We start from the raw sequence: 17765 nt of genomic DNA, 5'->3' as shown, positions 1-17765 counted from the left end.
TTGTTCATCACCACTATAATCACTCATGCAGGTGGGTTCACCAGGGACTTAAGTATCTTATTAATCTTCTATTACACTGCATATTCCAATTCCTATTTGGAGTTTTATAAGCATAAGAAAAGTTCATGGAATAAATGTGGAATGCAAACAAAGTTTTGCCTCTGGTTCCTTCAAGGAAAGCAAATGTACTTCTGCTTCTGGCTCTCCCATGAAACACAGTGAAGAGAAAGATTAGGCTGGCACTCTGCAGATGCATGATGCACTTGTCCAGCGTGGAAAAACAGAAGAAGAAAATGGTTTCTCAGATTTTGCTTGGAATTCAAAAAACAGTTTGGCGGATTTTGCCAATGGTCATGGGTTACAGCCAATCAATACACTTATAAAAGCTTTCAAAAATCCTTGCTTAGTTTTGTAGCAATCTGATGCCAAAGACGTTAAGTGCAGGCCTTACATCCTTAAACTGTCCACTGAAACTGGTCTCATACTGGCAGATAAGAATCCCACAGAGGAGAACGACCACTGTAAGGGGTGAGGAACAGGTGTAGAAGGCTTTATGTTTTCCAGAACTTGAAATAGTTTTTAGTATGGCAATGCTAATAAAAATATATGGGATACAGATGAAAAGAAAAGGGAAGATAATGGGGAAAAGTCTAAAAAAATTAAAAATGAATAGGGTAGTCAATTAAATATCACTGCATATAAAGGGCACTAAATTGAAGAAGAAATGGTTAAGTATGTTTGATTTATAACAAGAAAATCTGGAAATTAAAATAAAAATAGATTGTACAATACCAAATACCCAACAAATAGCGCCCAAAGCAGTGCACAAGCCTGGGCCCATGACTGGGGAATAATGTAATGGGTTACATACAGCAACATAGTGATCATAACTCATAGCTGTCAACATCATAAACTCATTGCCAAGTAGAAATATAAAGATGAACATTTGAAATATACACACATGCAAAAATGGTTTTATCCTCTGATGGAAAGCTACAATGGGTTTTATGAAGAATGACTGTGCTGGAGAAAATGTCAAAGATGGACAGGTTGCACAAGAAGAAGTACATAGGAGCAAGGGAAGACTGGCCATAACATCCACTGGGAAAATTTCCCGGGGCCCTGTCGAGTCATGAGGCCAGGGGAGGGGTGAAAATGTTTGGTGAAATTAAAAGAAAAAGTTATACTCCCCAACGTTGCTCATCCAGCTCCTAGCCTCTGCAGTCCATTGCCACACTGTTTATCTGCTGAATTCTAGGAAGAGAGATCGTGTGACACATCACATGATCGTTCTAACTGGAACTCAAAGGTTGAACAGTGCATCAACTTGGACTGCAAAGGGTGGCAGTGGAAGAAGCGACATGGGTGAGTATGACTTTTTTTCTTAGTACATATAATGCGCACCATTACTGAGTGGGGAGGCTGGGAGCTATATGCGGCAATATTACTAAGTGAGGGCCTATGAGGGGAATTATTGCTAAGAGGGGGCTAGATCTTATATGGGGCATTATTACTAAGAGGGCCTGTATAAAGTATTATTACTGAGTTGGGGCCTATATTCAGCATTATTACTGAGTGGGGGGCCTGTATAGGGTATTGTTACTCAGTGGGGAAATTCATTATTTCTGAGTGAGAGCCTATGAGGGGAATTATTACTGAGTGGGAACCTGTGAGAGGCATTATTATTGATTGCAGCCTTTGAGAGGCATTATTATTTAGTAGGGGGCTATATGGGGCATTATTACTGATTGGAGCCTATGATGTGCTTTATTATTGAGTGGGAGCCCATATGGGGCATTGTTACTGGAGAGAGGGCCTCTATGGGGCATTCTTACTGAGTGGGGGCTTATTTGGGGCATTCTTACTGAGTGGGGCACATTATTATTGAGTGGGGGCACTTTCACTGTCTGTGGGACATGAAAAGTGGCACTTACTATGTGGGGCACAAAAAGGCGGATGCTATTGATGTGTGGGTCACTTCAGGAGGTATTATTACTATTTGGAGCACTATGAATGGAAACAAATTTTGCCTGGAAAATTGAGGTATCAAAGATGTCTGTGTCAAATTCCGGGTGAAGTCGTCATAATGGTCTTGGCCAGATGAAGAAAAAGGGAAAGTGAACAACTCCAGTCAGAGGGGATGTCACCTGTGATCACAGGATATAATGGTACTGTAATCATTTATAGATTCTGCAAAGTGCCTGTGTAGATCTAGTATATACTGCTACCGTGTTTACCCAATATAAGCCCTACCCTGATAAGACCTAGCCCAAATTTTTTTATGTTATTTTTGGGGTTGGAGGGGTCTTGAAATATAAATCCTCTCCCAAAAATAAGCCCTAGCTAGGCTACATGTAAAAAAAAACAATACTCACCTAGCAGACGGCGTTCGGGTCCTTACGCTGGGCTGCTTGAATGGCTAGGATTGGTTAATTGAGCACCGGCTCTCATTGGCTGACATGGCACTCAATTAACCAATCATAGTATTAGCTTGCTGGAGGCGGGGTATTCAAGCCCCACTTCCAGGAAGAACTGCTGTCGGCATGAAGGAGGACACGGCAGCCTGCAACAGCACCGCAGCCAAGTGCAAGGACCCGAACTGCTAGGTGAGTATTATTAGATACCCCCTGGAAATAAGACACTGTGCCTCTTTTGAGGCAAAATTTAATATAAGACAGTGTCTTATTTTTGGGGAAACACATAAAATGGCCACTGTATGGAGGTGTAATATTGGTCTTTGTATAGTTTTTTTCAGCAACACTGTGGTGGTTATATAATGATGATCTGAGGGGATTATTTGGCCCCTATACAGTGTTATTATTATTAGTATTTATCTTTGTAGTGGTCTTTAATCTCTTAATTATACTTTTTCTCTCAGTACGTTCCACTCCTGTTTTTGACTAATAAATACAGATACAAAATATTGATAAAAGTATTATCGTAGGACCTAAAGAATGATCGTGCCAAATTTCATGTTTGTACGACACCGGGAAGTTACATTACATAGGGGTGCACTTACTTTTGCACTTAGCATTGAATAATCAAGTTGTGACCCCTTTACTTTTCCTATTTAGGACCTAAAGAATGCTCCTGCCAAATTTCATGTTGGTACGACACTGGGAAGTTAGAGAATTAGATTAGGTACATTACACAGGGGTGCCAATACTTTTGCACTTAACATTAAATAATTGAGTTGTTACTCTTCTTATTTAGGACCTAAAGAATGGTCGTACCAAATTTAATGTTTGTACGACACTGGGAAGTTAGAGAATTAGTGGAGAGTCAGTCAGTCAGTGAGGGCTTTCACACACATATATAAACAAACATCAGTCAACATAATTTTTTTCACAAGAATATTTAATGATTCCAGTAGTATTTCACCTCCTGAATTCAAATAGGTTAATATAATTTTTCCTTCAGGCTGTTTTTTTCGTGACACATTTCAAGTTTTATAAAATTAGTACTTATGCAAGTCTACATTATGTGAAATACAGTTTACCTAGAAAGTTTTTGATGATGATTGATGGGAATATTTTGCTTCTGGGATGTCTCTCTTCATGGTCCAGCAATAGTCAGCAAGCATACTGGGACTCCACTTACCTTGGTACCTCTGTTCCATCATAGAAATCTGCTGATGGAAACGATTGCCATGCTGGTCACTGACAGGCCCAAGATTTTCTGGCAAGTCCAAGAAGTGAAGTTTTAACCCCTTAACGACCAGCCCATAGTGTTTTTACGTCCTCCCGAAGTGGGCCTTATTCTCTGAGGACGTAAAAACATGCTTCCTGCAGAGAATAATGCCCCTCGGGCTGTGGACGTGACAGCTCCATGCTGTCGGTGTCCGCAGGTAGCTGACAGCATGGAGCTGTCATCCCGGGCTGTTCGGACACCCCCCCGGCATTGCGATCGGCGCTATGCAATGGATAGCGCCGAGCGCAAAAAAAGTAAATAAAAGTACACAAAAGTTAAAGATTCAGCTGCTCTGATGGATCGGATCCATCGGAGCAGTTGAAATTACTCACCCAGGTCCGGCACGCTGCTCCCCGCTCTCCTGCCGCTCCGGGGCCCGAAGCCGGTCTTCTGCGCATGCGCGCCAGACGCCATTACGTCAGCCGCATGCGCAGAAGGCCTGGCGGCGCGGGAGGCAGGAGATGTCAGCGGGGACTGCGGTAAGCGGTCCCCGGTACCGCGATCGCCGTTATCCAATGGTTAGCGGCGATCGCGAAAAAGTTAAAAAAAAGTTTTAAAAAAGTCAGTTTCACCTCCCCTCATGGATCGGATCCATGAGGGGAGGTGAAAATACTCACCCCCAGTCCTCAGCGGTGTCCCGATGTCCCGGGACCCGAATCCCCGTCAGCGCATGCGCGCCCGATGATTGACATCGGGCGCGTGCACAGACGGGCTCGAGCCCCGGGGAATTTAAAATCCCTCTGCTCCTAGCTGCCATGTGTAGCTACGAGCAGAGAGATTATACCGGGGACATGATCACTGTCATCCAATGGATGACAGTGATCATGTAAAGTGAAAAAAAAGTGTAAAAAAGTAAAAAAAAAAAAAGTAAAAAAAAGTTTTTAAAAGTTTAAAAAGCGTACGTTTCATCTCCCCTCATGGATCATATCCGTGAGGGAGGATGAAAGTACGTACCTAAGGCCCCCAGATTTATCCGCGGACCTTACCACAGCTTCTGCACCCGCGCCCGTCGCCAAAATGGCGGGCGCATGCGCAAAAGCTGTGGATTGCCAGGATAATTTAAATTCTCCCTGCTCCTGGCTACAAAACGTAGCCAAGAGCATGGAGATTTAATGGGGTCCGCGGTGAGCGGTTCCTGGTCACGTGTTCGCCATTATCCAATAATGCCGATCACGTAAAAGTTAAAAAAAAAATTTGAAGTTTCATCTTCCCTCACCGATGCGATCGGTGAGAGGAGATGAAACTTTTTACCGGAGGCCTGCGTATTTGAATCCCGACGCGATCTTCCTCCGTGGACCTTCCAGGATTCTGCACATGCGATTGCCGGCAAAAAGCCGGACACATGCGCAGGAGTCAGGGAGCCCAGGAAACTTAAAATCTCCTTGCTCCCAGCGACCAACGGTCACAGAGAGCCTGGCGCAGTAGCGGGTGGCCTCATTGAGCGGTCCCCGGTCACGTGATAAAAAGGTAGCGATCTACCTTAGGCCGGTCTCACATGACCGCATAGGAATTACGGATTCTGCATGCTTCTGATCCACGGTATTACGCAGATCAATCGCATTGGATTACACAATTCTGCTCACATTAGCGGGTCGGAATTGTGTAATCCACTCACAGAAAAGAGAACGCAGCAGGTTCTATTTTACTGCGGATATCGGCAACATAGAGCCTATTGTGCTCCATGGTCGCGGATATACCCGCAGCCCATACGCAACTACATTGTATACGGGCTGCGGGTACCCGCGTCATCGCTAAGCGATGGTGCGGGAAATACAAACAAAGGTGTACTGTGCATGACCGCCTGTGTGAGTAGGCAGTTATGCGCAGTACATTACGCAGCCGTACGCAGGGTCACAGCCGGGCTCACAGATGGGATCCGCTGTGGGCCTCCGCAAGCGGATTCCGCCTGCACCCGCGTGAGCCCGGCGTTATTCAGATCACTACCTGTAATACACAATTGACAAGAAGCCCCGGAAACGCTCGCCTTCCTGCAGTTCCAGGAGCACCTTGTTGAGCGCCTTCTGTGTGAGACCGCCGCACCTCATCAAGCTTACGGAGACTCACGGAACGCCACTTTTTACACCCCATACCCGCCACTGAGGTCATGAAATACCTCCAAAAAGCATGAGAGGAGGGGGGGGGGATACCCGGTTTTATTGCCCCATGGGCCCATTCCAACCAGCCTCCGTAATTACCCGTCTTCGGAAATACTACACAGTTCACATTTTTACTTTTATCTAAGATTTGCGAACACCAAAAAGGGCGTGGAGGGGGAGGGGGGGAATTTTTAGGGAGTCAATCTTTATTCTGTACAAATAAGCAATGGGGCCTGGAATTTATTCAGTTGTGCCCTAAAATCCAACAGGAGTTCCGTCCTTTATAGGCCTTGCCATGCGTCCTGTAAGTAGATTAGGGCCACAATGGGTATGTTTCTGAACTCGGGACAAACGGGGGTATCCATTTTGGGGTGAACGTCTTCATTCCTATGTGCACTGTACAAAAAAACTTTTTAAATTGAAAAAATTGCCAAAAAAATTGAAAATCGTAACTTTTTCCTTCTGCTTTGCTTAGATTCATTCAAATACTGTGGGGTCAAAATACGCAGTACACCCCTAGATGAATTCGTTAAGGGGTCTAGTTTTCAAAATGGGGTCATTTGAGGGGGTTCTTTATAGTTTTGGCCGCTCAATGGCTCTATAAGTGGGCAATGGGGCCTGAAATTTATTCAGTGGTACCCTGAAATCTAACGGGTATTCCTTTCATTGTAGGCCTAGCCATGGGTCCTGTAAGTCTATTAGGGCCACAATGGGTATGTTTCTGAACACGGGACAAACAGGGGTATCCATTTTGGGGTGAAAGCCTTCATTTATATGTGTGCTGTACAAAAAAAACTGTTTTTAAATTGACACAATAGCCCAAAAAATGAAAATCCTATTTTTTTCCTTTTGCTTTGCTTGAATTTATTCAAAAACTGTGGGGTCAAAATATGCAGTACATCCCTAGATAAATTCGTTAAGGGGTCTAGTTTTCAAAATGGGGTCATTTGTGGGGGTTCTATATGGTTTTGGGCGCTCAAGAACTCTACAAGTGGGCAATGGGGCCTAAAAGGACTTCAAGCAAAATCTATGTTCTGAAAGCCACCGATTACTCCTTTTATTTTGGGCCCCGTTGTGCATGCGGACATAAGATTAGGGCCACAATGGGTATATTTCTGAAAACAGCACAAACAGGGGTATCCATTTTGGGATGTAAGTCTTCCTTCATATGTGTGCTGTACAAAAAAAGCTGTTTTTAAAATGACAGAATTGCCAAAAAAACAAAAATCCAAATTTTTTCCTTTTGCTTTGCTTGAATTTATTCAAAAACTGTGGGGTCAAAATACGCAGTACACCCCTAGATAAATTCGTTAAGGAGTCTAGTTTTCAAAATGGGGTCATTTGTGGGGGTTCTCTATGGTTTTGGGCGCTCAAGAACTCTACAAGTGGGCAATGGGGCCTAAAAGGACTTCAAGCAAAATTTGTGTTCCGAAAGCCACCGGTCGCTCCTTTCATTTTGGGCTCCGTTGTGTATCCAGACATAAGATTAGGGCCACAATGGGTATGTCTCTGAACACGGGACAAACAGGGGTATCCATTTTTGGGTGCAAGTCTTCCTTCATATGTGTGCTGTACAAAAAAAGCTGTTTTTAAAATGACAGAATTGCCGAAAAAACGAAAATCACAATTTTTTCCTTTTGCTTGGTTTGAATTCATTCAAAAACTGTGGGGTCAAAATATGCAGTACACCCCTAGATAAATTCCTTAAGGGGTCTAGTTTTCAAAATGGGGTCATTTGTGGGGGTTTTCTATGGTTTTGGGCGCTCAAGAACTCTACATGTGTGCTATGGGGCCTAAAAGGACTTCAAGCAAAATTTCTGTTTTGAAAGACACTGACTACTCCTTTCATTTTGGGCCCCGTTGTGGACTCAGATATAACAATAGGGCCACAATGGATATATTTCTGAACACGGGAGAAATAGGGGTATCCATTTTGGGGTGTAAATCCTGATTTTCATGTAAACTATAGGAAAAAAATATGTCTTTAAAATGACAGATTTGCAAAAATATGAAATTTTACTTTTTCTCCTCTAAATTGAATTAATTCCTGAAAAAAAACTGTGGGGTCAAAATACTCATGACACCCCTCAGTGAATACATTAAGGGGTGTAGTTTTTAAAATGAGGTCATTTGGGGGGGTATCTATTATTCTGACACTCATGAGCCTTTCCAATCTCGGCTTGGTATAGGAAAACAAAGTGTTCCTCAAAATGCTAAAAAGTAATGTTAAATTTGTACGTCTCCTAAATAGTTAAAAAAAAACGAAAGTTTTTCCAATGTGTGCCCAAAATAAAGTAAACGGGTGGAAATATAAATCTTAGCAAAAATTTCTATATTATGTTTGCACATATTTAAGATATTGCAGTTGGAAATGTGAAAAAATGACGATTTTTTCAAAATTTTCCCAATTTTGGCGCTTTTAATAAATAAACACAATTTCTATCGGTCTATTTTTTCCGCCTAAATGAAGCACAACATGTGGCGAAAAAACAATGTCAGAATCGCTTGGATATGCAAAACCTTTCTGGTGTTTTTCCATGTTAAAGTGACACATGTCAGATTTGCAAAATTTGGCCTGGTCATTAAGGCGCAAACAGGCTTGGTCACTAAGGGGTTAAGGACATATTGCATCCCAACTAAAACCAACTGGACAGAAAGGATTTATCTCCTCAGCGTTTCATTATTGCATCTTGCTATATGGCTTAATTTTCATTGGATCTTTGAAAAATGTTAAAAATTGTATCATACACTCAAGTAGATCAATGTGACAATGCATTTACATTACATTTCAAGATTCTTTCCATACTCTTTGGAGAAGTGACTTGAATCCTCATATGCTGTTTTCAGGTATGCCTAAAATACCACTCCATTTCCATAAAGACACTAGGCACGGATATAAGTTTTAATCCTCAAATGGAAAAAATAAGACAAGTGGTAGAGAGATTTACCTTAATGTTTGTTCAAGTGAAATTGATTAAAAATGATCAACGTGTCCCGTATTCTATATCGCAGTGCAAATGATGACTTATTACAAATGCATCAAGATATTTATTATCTCCATAAATATTTCAGAAAGTTGAGGGGGCGCCTTTAAGTTACTCCTATCAAATATGTTATTTTCATTTCCCACTGATGACGCATTCAACCATGGCTGCATGTTATGCTGGGGGCAGTAGTTGGGCAGACCCTCAGCCATATCTATTTGACAAAATGCAACTAAATCTTCTCCTTGTACTCTCAATAAGGAGAACCAATATATATTATTAGAGATGAGCGAGCGTACTTGCTAAGGCAAACTACTCGAGCGAGTAGTGCCTTATGCGAGTACCTGCCCGCTCGTCTCTAAAGATTCGGGTGCCAGCGGGGGAGAGCGGTGAGTTGCGGGAGTGAGCAGTGAGAGATCTGCCCCCCGTTCCTCCCTGCCAGCACCCGAGTCTTTAGAGACGAGCGGGCAGGTACTCGCATAAGGCACTACTCGCTCGAGTAGTTTGCCTTAGCAAGTACGCTAATGCATTTGTATCAGTCTCTTCACTCTTGCATTAATTCATTCCTCAGATACCGAATCTTTGCTGGAGATACTAGATGCAACAGGGCACTCTATTACATATTTTCTGGGATTGTCCATGTGTAGCTGCCTTTTGCTTAACGATTCAGTCCCTCAGAGGTATTATCCTGAAGTGCACACTTTCCGTAGACGCCATTACTGTTTCTGTCAATTGTACCACCTAAAAGTTTGAGTAAACTTCTCACTAGGATGCTGCTACATATTTGTACAGCAGCCAAATGCCTAATAGCTTTGTTCTGAAAGCAGACCTTGCCTCTTTCTAGACCTGATCTGTTTGTCAGAATGAAAAATGTCCATAACATGGAATATCTGCTAACCGTAACAATACATGGGACTGGTTTTTACCTTATTTGGGCACCCCGCTGGATGAATATTAGATTACTCAGCTCATATCCTAGTACTTCATTACTTCACTGAGGAAGGGAGGGGGGTTGTCAAATTTCCCTTTTTCATTTAAATTCTATAGTACCATCTACCTAGAATAAGAGGTTGGCTAGAATTATGTAATAGTTTTTGTTTGTCCTTGGCCAGAGTAAGTGGTCCACTTAGTCATGAAACTTCATTGTAAGGCTTAATCTCAGGCTTCTTTCAGGACTTGTAGTTTAGCTGTTATACAGAAGGAGGACTCTTTTATATCATATTTCACTACAGCTGGACGATCACCATTTAGATTTACATGTATAGGATATGCACAAAACATATCTTTCTGTGGTTTATATTACTAGTTCCTTTTCTTTGCTGTCCAAATTCTATGCCTACCTCTAATTCAATAAAATAATTGAAACAAATATTTCAGAAAGTTTACATGGATGGGGAGAACGCCCTAAATAGCACTTCGATTTTTTTGTGAAGCAAGAAGACGGTCAGTTAAATCAGGGCAGGTAGGCCCTGGCCATCTTTGAATTAGTGATTTCTTGGATGTAGAAGTTCATGCATAAACTAAGAGTGCTTATGATTCAGAACAACATATATGGAATTGTCATTTACCTAATTTGGTATACTATTTGATTATATTGCAATCGTACTATATTGTACCTGATATATACTTCCTTGTCAAAATGTTAAAATTTAATACAAATTGTTACAAAAAAAAAGAATCAGGTCAGGTAAGTATACAGTCTGGCATGTATTAGTAGATGGTAGATGATTGGTTGACAGGCAAGAACCAATTTTTCTGAGATTCAATTAGAGGTGATCCACTCAGTGTCATTAATGGAGTTCTTAAATTCTGTCAGAGCAGATTGACCAGATAGGTATAAAGTCCCTAAAACGTTGAGACGCTTAGTGCATGTTGAGTCACGAGAAAAATGCGAAGTAAGGTATTGTTTATATCAAAACGTCTCCTGTTAACAGAAATCCAAGACAGGTTAAGCTTCAAAATCAAAGAGAGATTAAGGTTTGGGATAGGAAAGGTATTAAGAACTTGCCAGATCTGTGGGACAAAGATAGGTGTCAAATAGAGATGAGCGAGCACCAAAATGCTCGGGTGCTCGTTACTCGGGACGAAATTATCGCGATGCTCGAGGGTTCGTTTCGAGTAACGAACCCCATTGAGATCAATGGGCGACCCGAGCATTTTTGTATATCGCCGATGCTTGCTAAGGTTTTCATTTGTGAAAATCTGGGCAATTCAAGAAAGTGATGGGAACGACACAGCAACGGATAGGGCAGGCGAGGGGCTACATGTTGGGCTGCATCTCAAGTTCCCAGGTCCCACTATTAAGCCACAATACCGGCAAGAGTGGGCCCCCCCCTCCCAAAAACTTTTACTTCTGAAAAGCCCTCATTAGCAATGCATACCTTAGCTAAGCACCACACTACCTCCAACAAAGCACAATCACTGCCTGCATGACACTCCGCTGCCACTTCTCCTGGGTTAAATGCTGCCCAACCCCCCCCCCCCCCCCGCACGACCCAGTGTCCACAGCGCACACCAAACTGTCCCTGCGCAGCCTTCAGCTGCCCTCATGCCACGCCACCCTCATGTCTATTTATAAGTGCGTCTGCCATGAGGAGGAACCGCAGGCACACACTGCAGAGGGTTGGCACGGCTAGGCAGCGACCCTCTTTAAAAGGGGCGGGGCGATAGCCCACAATGCTGTACAGAAGCAATGAGAAATCCAATCCTGTGCCACCTCCATCAGGAGCTGCACACGTTGGCATAGCAATGGGGAACCTATGTGGCACACACCATTCTGTCAAGGTGTCTGCATGCCCCAGTCAGACCGCGGTTTTTTATAAATAGTCACAGCCAGGTACAACTCCGCAATGGGAATTCCGTGTGCACCCACAGCATGGGTGGCTCCCTGGAACCCACCGGCGGTACATAAATATATCCCATTGCATTGCCCATCACAGCTGAGGTAATGTCGTGCTTAATGCAGGTGGGCTTCGGCCCACACTGCATGCCCCAGTCAGACAGGGGTTCTTTAGAAGTGGACACATGCAGTTACAACTCCGTGTGGACCGACAGCATGGGTGGGTGCCAGGAAGCCACCGGCGGTACATAAATATATCCCATTGCATATCACAGCTGAGGTAATGTCGTGCTTAATGCAGGTGGGCTTCGGCCCACACTGCATGCCCCAGTCAAACTGGGGTTCTTTAGAAGTGGACACATGCAGTTACAACTCCGTGTGGACCCACGGCATGGGTGGCTCCCTGGAACCCACCGGCGGTACATAAATATATCCAATTGCAGTGCCCAACACAGCTGATGTAACGTCAGCTGTAATGCAGGTGGGCTAAAAATTAATTGGATTACACTGTAGGCGAGGGCGCCCAAAAATTGGTGTACCAACAGTACTAATGTACCTCAGAAAAATTGCCTATGCCCAACCAAGGGGGCAGGTGAAACCCATTAATCGCTTTGGTTTATGTGGCTTAATTGGTAACTAGGCCTGGAGGCAGCCCAGCTAAAATAAAAATTGGTTCAGGTGAAAGTTTCAACGCTTTAATGAGCATTGACACGTATAAAATTTGTTTACAAAAATTATATGACTGAGCCTTGTGGGTCTAAGAAAAATTGCCCATTCGGCGTGATTATGTGAGGTTTCAGGAGGAGGAGGAGCAGGAGGAATATTATACACAGATTGATGAAGCGAAAAGGTCCCCGTTTTTGATGGTGATAGAGAACGATGCTTCCATCCGCGGGTGCAGCCTACATATTGCTTAGGTATCGCTGGTGGAGAAGAGAAGTCTGGGGAAATCCAGGCTTTGTTCATCTTGAGGAGTGTAAGCCTGTCGGCACTGTCGGTTGACAGGCGGGTACGCTTATCTGTGATGATTCCCCCAGCCGCACTAAACACCCTCTCTGACAAGACGCTAGCCGCAGGACAAGCAAGCACCTCCAGGGCATACAGCGCGAGTTCAGGCCACGTGTCCAGCTTCGACACCCAGTAGTTGTAGGGGGCAGAGGCGTCACCGAGGACGGTCGTGCGATCGGCTACGTACTCCCTCACCATCCTTTTACAGTGCTCCCGCCAACTCAGCCTTGACTGGGGACCGGTGACACAGTCTTGCTGGGGAGCCAGAAAGCTGGCAAAGGCCTTGGATAATGGTCCCCTGCCTGCGCTGTACATGCTGCCTGATCTCTGCGCCTCCCCTGCTACCTGGCCCTCGGAACTGCGCCTTCGGCCACTAGCGCTGTCGGATGGGAAGTTTACCATCAGTTTGTCCACCAGCGCCCTGTGGTATAGCATCATTCTGGAACCCCTTTCCTCTTCGGGAATGAGAGTGGAAAGGTTCTCCTTATACCGTGGGTCGAGCAGTGTGTACATCCAGTAATCTATAGTGGCCAGAATGCGTGTAACGCGAGGGTCACGAGAAAGGCATCCTAACATGAAGTCAGCCATGTGTGCCAGGGTACCTGTACGCAACACATGGCTGTCCTCACTAGGAAGATCACTTTCAGGATCCTCCTCCTCCTCTGGCCATACACGCTGAAAGGATGACAGGCAAGCAGCATGTGTACCCTCAGCAGTGGGCCAAGCTGTCTCTTCCCCCTCCTCCTCATGCTCCTCCCCCTCCTCCTCAACGCACTGAGATATAGACATGAGGGTGCTCTGACTATCCAGCGACATACTGTCTTCCCCCGCCTCCGTTTCCGAGTGCAAAGCGTCTGCCTTTATGTTTTGCAGGGAACTTCTCAAGAGGCATAGCAGAGGAATAGTGACGCTAATGATTGCAGCATCCCCGCTCAGCATCTGGGTAGACTCCTCAAAGTTTCCAAGGACCTGGCAGATGTCTGCCAACCAGGCCCACTCTTCTGTAAAGAATTGAGGAGGCTGACTCCCACTACGCCGCCCATGTTGGAGTTGGTATAGCTCTACGCTGCTCATAGAGCCTGGCCAACATGTGGAGCGTAGAGTTCCACCGTGTGGGCACGTCGCACAGCAATCGGTGCACTGGCAGATTAAACCGATGTTGCAGGGTCCGCAGGGTGGCAGCGTCCGTCTTGGAGTTGCGGAAATGTGCGCTGACCCAGCGCACCTTTCCAAGCAGGTATGACAAGTGTGGGTAGCTTTTCAGAAAGCGCTGAACCACCAAATTAAAGACATGGGCCAGGCATGGCACGTGCGTGAGGCTGCCGAGCTGCAGAGCCTCCACCAGATTACGGCCGTTGTCACACACGACTATGCCCGGTTGGAGGCTCAGCGGCGCAAGCCAGCGGTCGGTCTGCTCTGTCAGACCCTGCAGCAGTTCGTGGGCCGTGTGCCTCTTCTCTCCTAAGCTGAGTAGTTTCAGCACGGCCTGCTGACGCTTGCCCACCGCTGTGCTGCCGTGCCGCGCGACACCGACTGCTGGCGACGTGCTGCTGCTGACACATCTTGATTGCGAGACAGAGGTTGCGTAGGAGGAGGAGGATGGTTTAGTGGAGGAAGCATACACCGCCGCAGATACCACCACCGAGCTGGGGCACGCAATTCGGGGGGTGGGTAGGACGTGAGCGGTCCCAGGCTCTGACTCTGTCCCAGCCTCCACTAAATTCACCCAATGTGCCGTCAGGGAGATATAGTGGCCCTGCCCGCCTGTGCTTGTCCACGTGTCTGTTGTTAAGTGGACCTTGGCAGTAACCGCGTTGGTGAGGGCGCGTACAATGTTGCGGGAGACGTGGTCGTGCAGGGCTGGGACGGCACATCGGGAAAAGTAGTGGCAACTGGGAACCAAGTAGCGCGGGGCCGCCACCGCCATCATGCTTTTGAAAGCCTCCGTTTCCACAAGCCTATACGGCAGCATCTCCAGGCTGATCAATTTGGCTATGTGCACGTTTAACGCTTGAGCGTGCGGGTGCGTGGCGGCGTACTTGCGCTTGCGCTCAAACAGTGGCGCTAGCGACGTCTGGACGCTGCGCTGAGAGACATTGCTGGATGGGGCCGAGGACAGCGGAGGTGAGGGTGTGGGTGCAGGCCAGGAGACGGTACTGCCTGTGTCCTCAGAGGGGGGTTGGATCTCAGTGGCAGGTTGGAGCACAGGGGGAGAGGCAGTGGTGCAAACCGGAGGCGGTGAACGGCCTTCGTCCCACCTTGTGGGGTGCTTGGCCATCATATGCCTGCGCATGCTGGTGGTGGTGGCTCCCCAGCTGATCTTGGCGCGACAAAGGTTGCACACCACTGTTCGTCGGTCGTCAGGCGTCTCTGTGAAAAACTGCCACACCGTAGAGCACCTTGACCTCTGCAGGGTGGCATGGCGCGAGGGGCCGCTTTGGGAAACAGTTGGTGGATTATTCGGTCTGGCCCTGCCTCTACCCCTGGCCATCGCACTGGCTCGGCCTGTGCCCACACCCTGACTTGGGCCTCCGCGTCCTCGCCCGCTTCCACGTCCTATAGGCCTACCCCTACCCCTCAGCATGGTGTATTACCAGTAGTGCAGAAACAGAATGCTGTAATTAAATGTGCCGCTTATTGGCCTGTGGTTGGAGGCTGACTTTGCTTACGGAACGCCAGGAAATACTTTTGCGCAAGCCTGCTGTAACACTTAGCTGGCTGCGTATGAATTAGGAGGACAACTACACCCAGCACAGACCCAGTACACTGAGGACAGTCACAGGCAGCCCAAATAGATTTTTTTCCCCAAATGTTTTTGGAAAGGCCCACTGCCTATATACACTGTATATGTCTTCTCTCTCTGCGTCACCACTACTGGCCCTGGAGTATGTCAAATAACTGCAGACTGTTGCACTGTGGACTGGAATACAGCGGTGATTTAACAGCCGACACAGAGCCAGGAAATAATTTTGCACAAGCCTGCTGTAACACTTAGCTGGCTGCGTATGAATTAGGAGGACAACTACACCCAGCACAGACCCAGAACACTGAGGACAGTCACAGGCAGCCCAAATAGATTTTTTTCCCAAAATGGCCCACTGCCTATATACACTGTATATGTCTTCTGTCCCTGCCTCACAATATATGTTTTCTGTCCCTGCCTCACCACCACTACTGGCCCTGCACTATGTATAATTACTGCAGGGCGCAATGCTCTGCACGGCCGATATACAAAAAAAAATAAATGTGCAACACTGCAAAAAGCAGCCTCCACCCTACTGCACACGGTTAGATGTGGCCCTAAGAAGGACCGTTGGGGTTCTTGAAGCCTAAAATACTCCTAACACTCTCCCTATAGCAGCTCCGGCACCAACAGCACTTTCCTTCCTCTATGTCAGAACAAATCTGTGGCGAGCCGCGGGAGGGGCCGATTTTTATACTCGGGTGACATCTGATCTCGCCAGCCACTCACTGCAGGGGGGTGGTATAGGGCTTGAACGTCGCAAGGGGAAGTTGTAATGCCTTCCCTGTCTTTCTATTGGCCAGAAAAGCGCGCTAACGTCTCAGAGATGAAAGTGAAAGTAACTCGAACATCGCGTGGTAACGAGCATCTCGAACACGCTAATAGTCGAACGAGTATCAAGCTCGGACGAGTACGTTCGCTCATCTCTAGTGTCAAATAAAATAATTTGGGAGTATTAAAACAACGCACAAAACTGTTTATAGCATCTGCTGTTAAAAAGCTTTTACACCAAGCTGATCAGAAAGTTACATGAGTTATAACCAATCAGAACTTAGAAAAGTTTTCAAAAATCCTTTGCCAGTTGTGAGGCCATCCGATGCCAAAGACTTGTCAGAGCAGACTTTACATCCTTATTTTTCAAGCTGTAGATCAACGCGTTAACCATGGGCAGCGCAGCCGTGTTAAACAGGGAGTAAAGCTTGCTGGACTCCAAACTGTCCAGTGAGACTGGTCTCATGTACTGACAGATAAGTGTGACATAGAGGAGAATGACGACTGTAAGGTGTGAAGAACACGTGTAGAAAGCTTTATGTTTTCCAGAACTTGAATTAATTTTAAGTATGGCAAGGATAATAAAAATATATGGGATAAATGTGAACAGAAAAGGGAACATGCATTGGAAGAGTCCAGAAATAAAAATTAATAGATTGCTCAATGAAGTATCACTGCATGAAAGTTTCATTATGGGCAGTAAGTCACAGAAAAAATGGTTAATTATGTTTGATTTATAACAAGAAAATCTGTAAATTAGAATAAAAACAGGAGCAGATTCTACAAAACCAAACACCCAACAAATAGTGGCCAAAGCTGCGCACAAGCCTGGGTCCATGATGGAGGAATAACGTAATGGATTACACACAGCAACATAGCGATCATAACTCATAGCGGTCAACATCACCAACTCATTACCCAGTAGAGATATGAAGATGAAGGCTTGAGATATACACACACATGCGGAAATGGTTTTATCCCCTGATAAAAAGCTACTTAGGACCTTATGAAGAGTGACTGTGCTGGAGGAGATGTCCAACATGGACAAGTTACACAGGAAGAAGTACATGGGAGTATGGAGCCGAGAGTCCAGGCAGACGACTATGAAGATGGTTATATTACCAGCAAGTATAATTACATAGATTAGAAGAACCAGAAGAAAGGTCAGAAGTTGGAGCATTGGGACATCAGAAATCCCTTTAATAATAAAGTAGGTCACTAATGTCTCATTTGCAGTATTCATTAGGACAAGGCACTTGTGAAATGTTAAAGGCAAAAAATAAAAAAATAGTATAATTCAGCTGTGCAGGATATCAATATTTCATTTCTACAAACCTTTCCATTATACTTCTTCTCTCTCTGTCGGTTCCACTTCTGGTTTGGGCCAATAGATACTGATTGAAAATACTGTTGAGCAAAAGTGACTTTAAACCACCTGCAGTCTGAAATCCATTAGACAAGAAAAAAAAAAGGAAAAAAATTGCAGCCGAATGTTTTTAACTTCTTATCTCAAAGATTTTTTTCTATGAAGCCGATACTGTATGGGTGTTTGACATGGACTTTGACAAAAAAGTAGGTACAACTGATGTAGTTTACCTGGTAAGTCTATGGTATTCTGCAAAGAAATAATGACA

The 17765-nt window shown here is 45.3% G+C and overlaps 1 protein-coding gene across 1 annotated transcript; it reads right to left on the bottom strand.

The window, feature by feature from the left end:
• Positions 1-16423: 16423 nt before the first annotated feature.
• Positions 16424-17743, bottom strand: LOC136581065 (olfactory receptor 5M11-like). The gene has a single exon (XM_066582057.1). The coding sequence runs from the start codon at positions 17372-17374 to the stop codon at positions 16424-16426; it is 951 nt and encodes a 316-aa protein (XP_066438154.1). The 5' UTR covers positions 17375-17743.
• Between the last annotated feature and the right edge of the window lie 22 nt (positions 17744-17765).

Source organism: Eleutherodactylus coqui, chromosome 10 (assembly GCF_035609145.1).
Source record: "Eleutherodactylus coqui strain aEleCoq1 chromosome 10, aEleCoq1.hap1, whole genome shotgun sequence".
Taxonomy (NCBI): Eukaryota; Metazoa; Chordata; class Amphibia; order Anura; family Eleutherodactylidae; genus Eleutherodactylus; species Eleutherodactylus coqui.
The sequence above is the reverse complement of the archived record's forward strand: the minus strand, read 5'-3'. Positions and strand labels throughout refer to the sequence as shown.

Excerpts from the sequence above, each read along its gene's own strand:
- LOC136581065 (XM_066582057.1), bottom strand. The coding sequence starts at position 17,374 with ATGAATACTGCAAATGAGACATTAGTGACCTACTTTATTATTAAAGGG.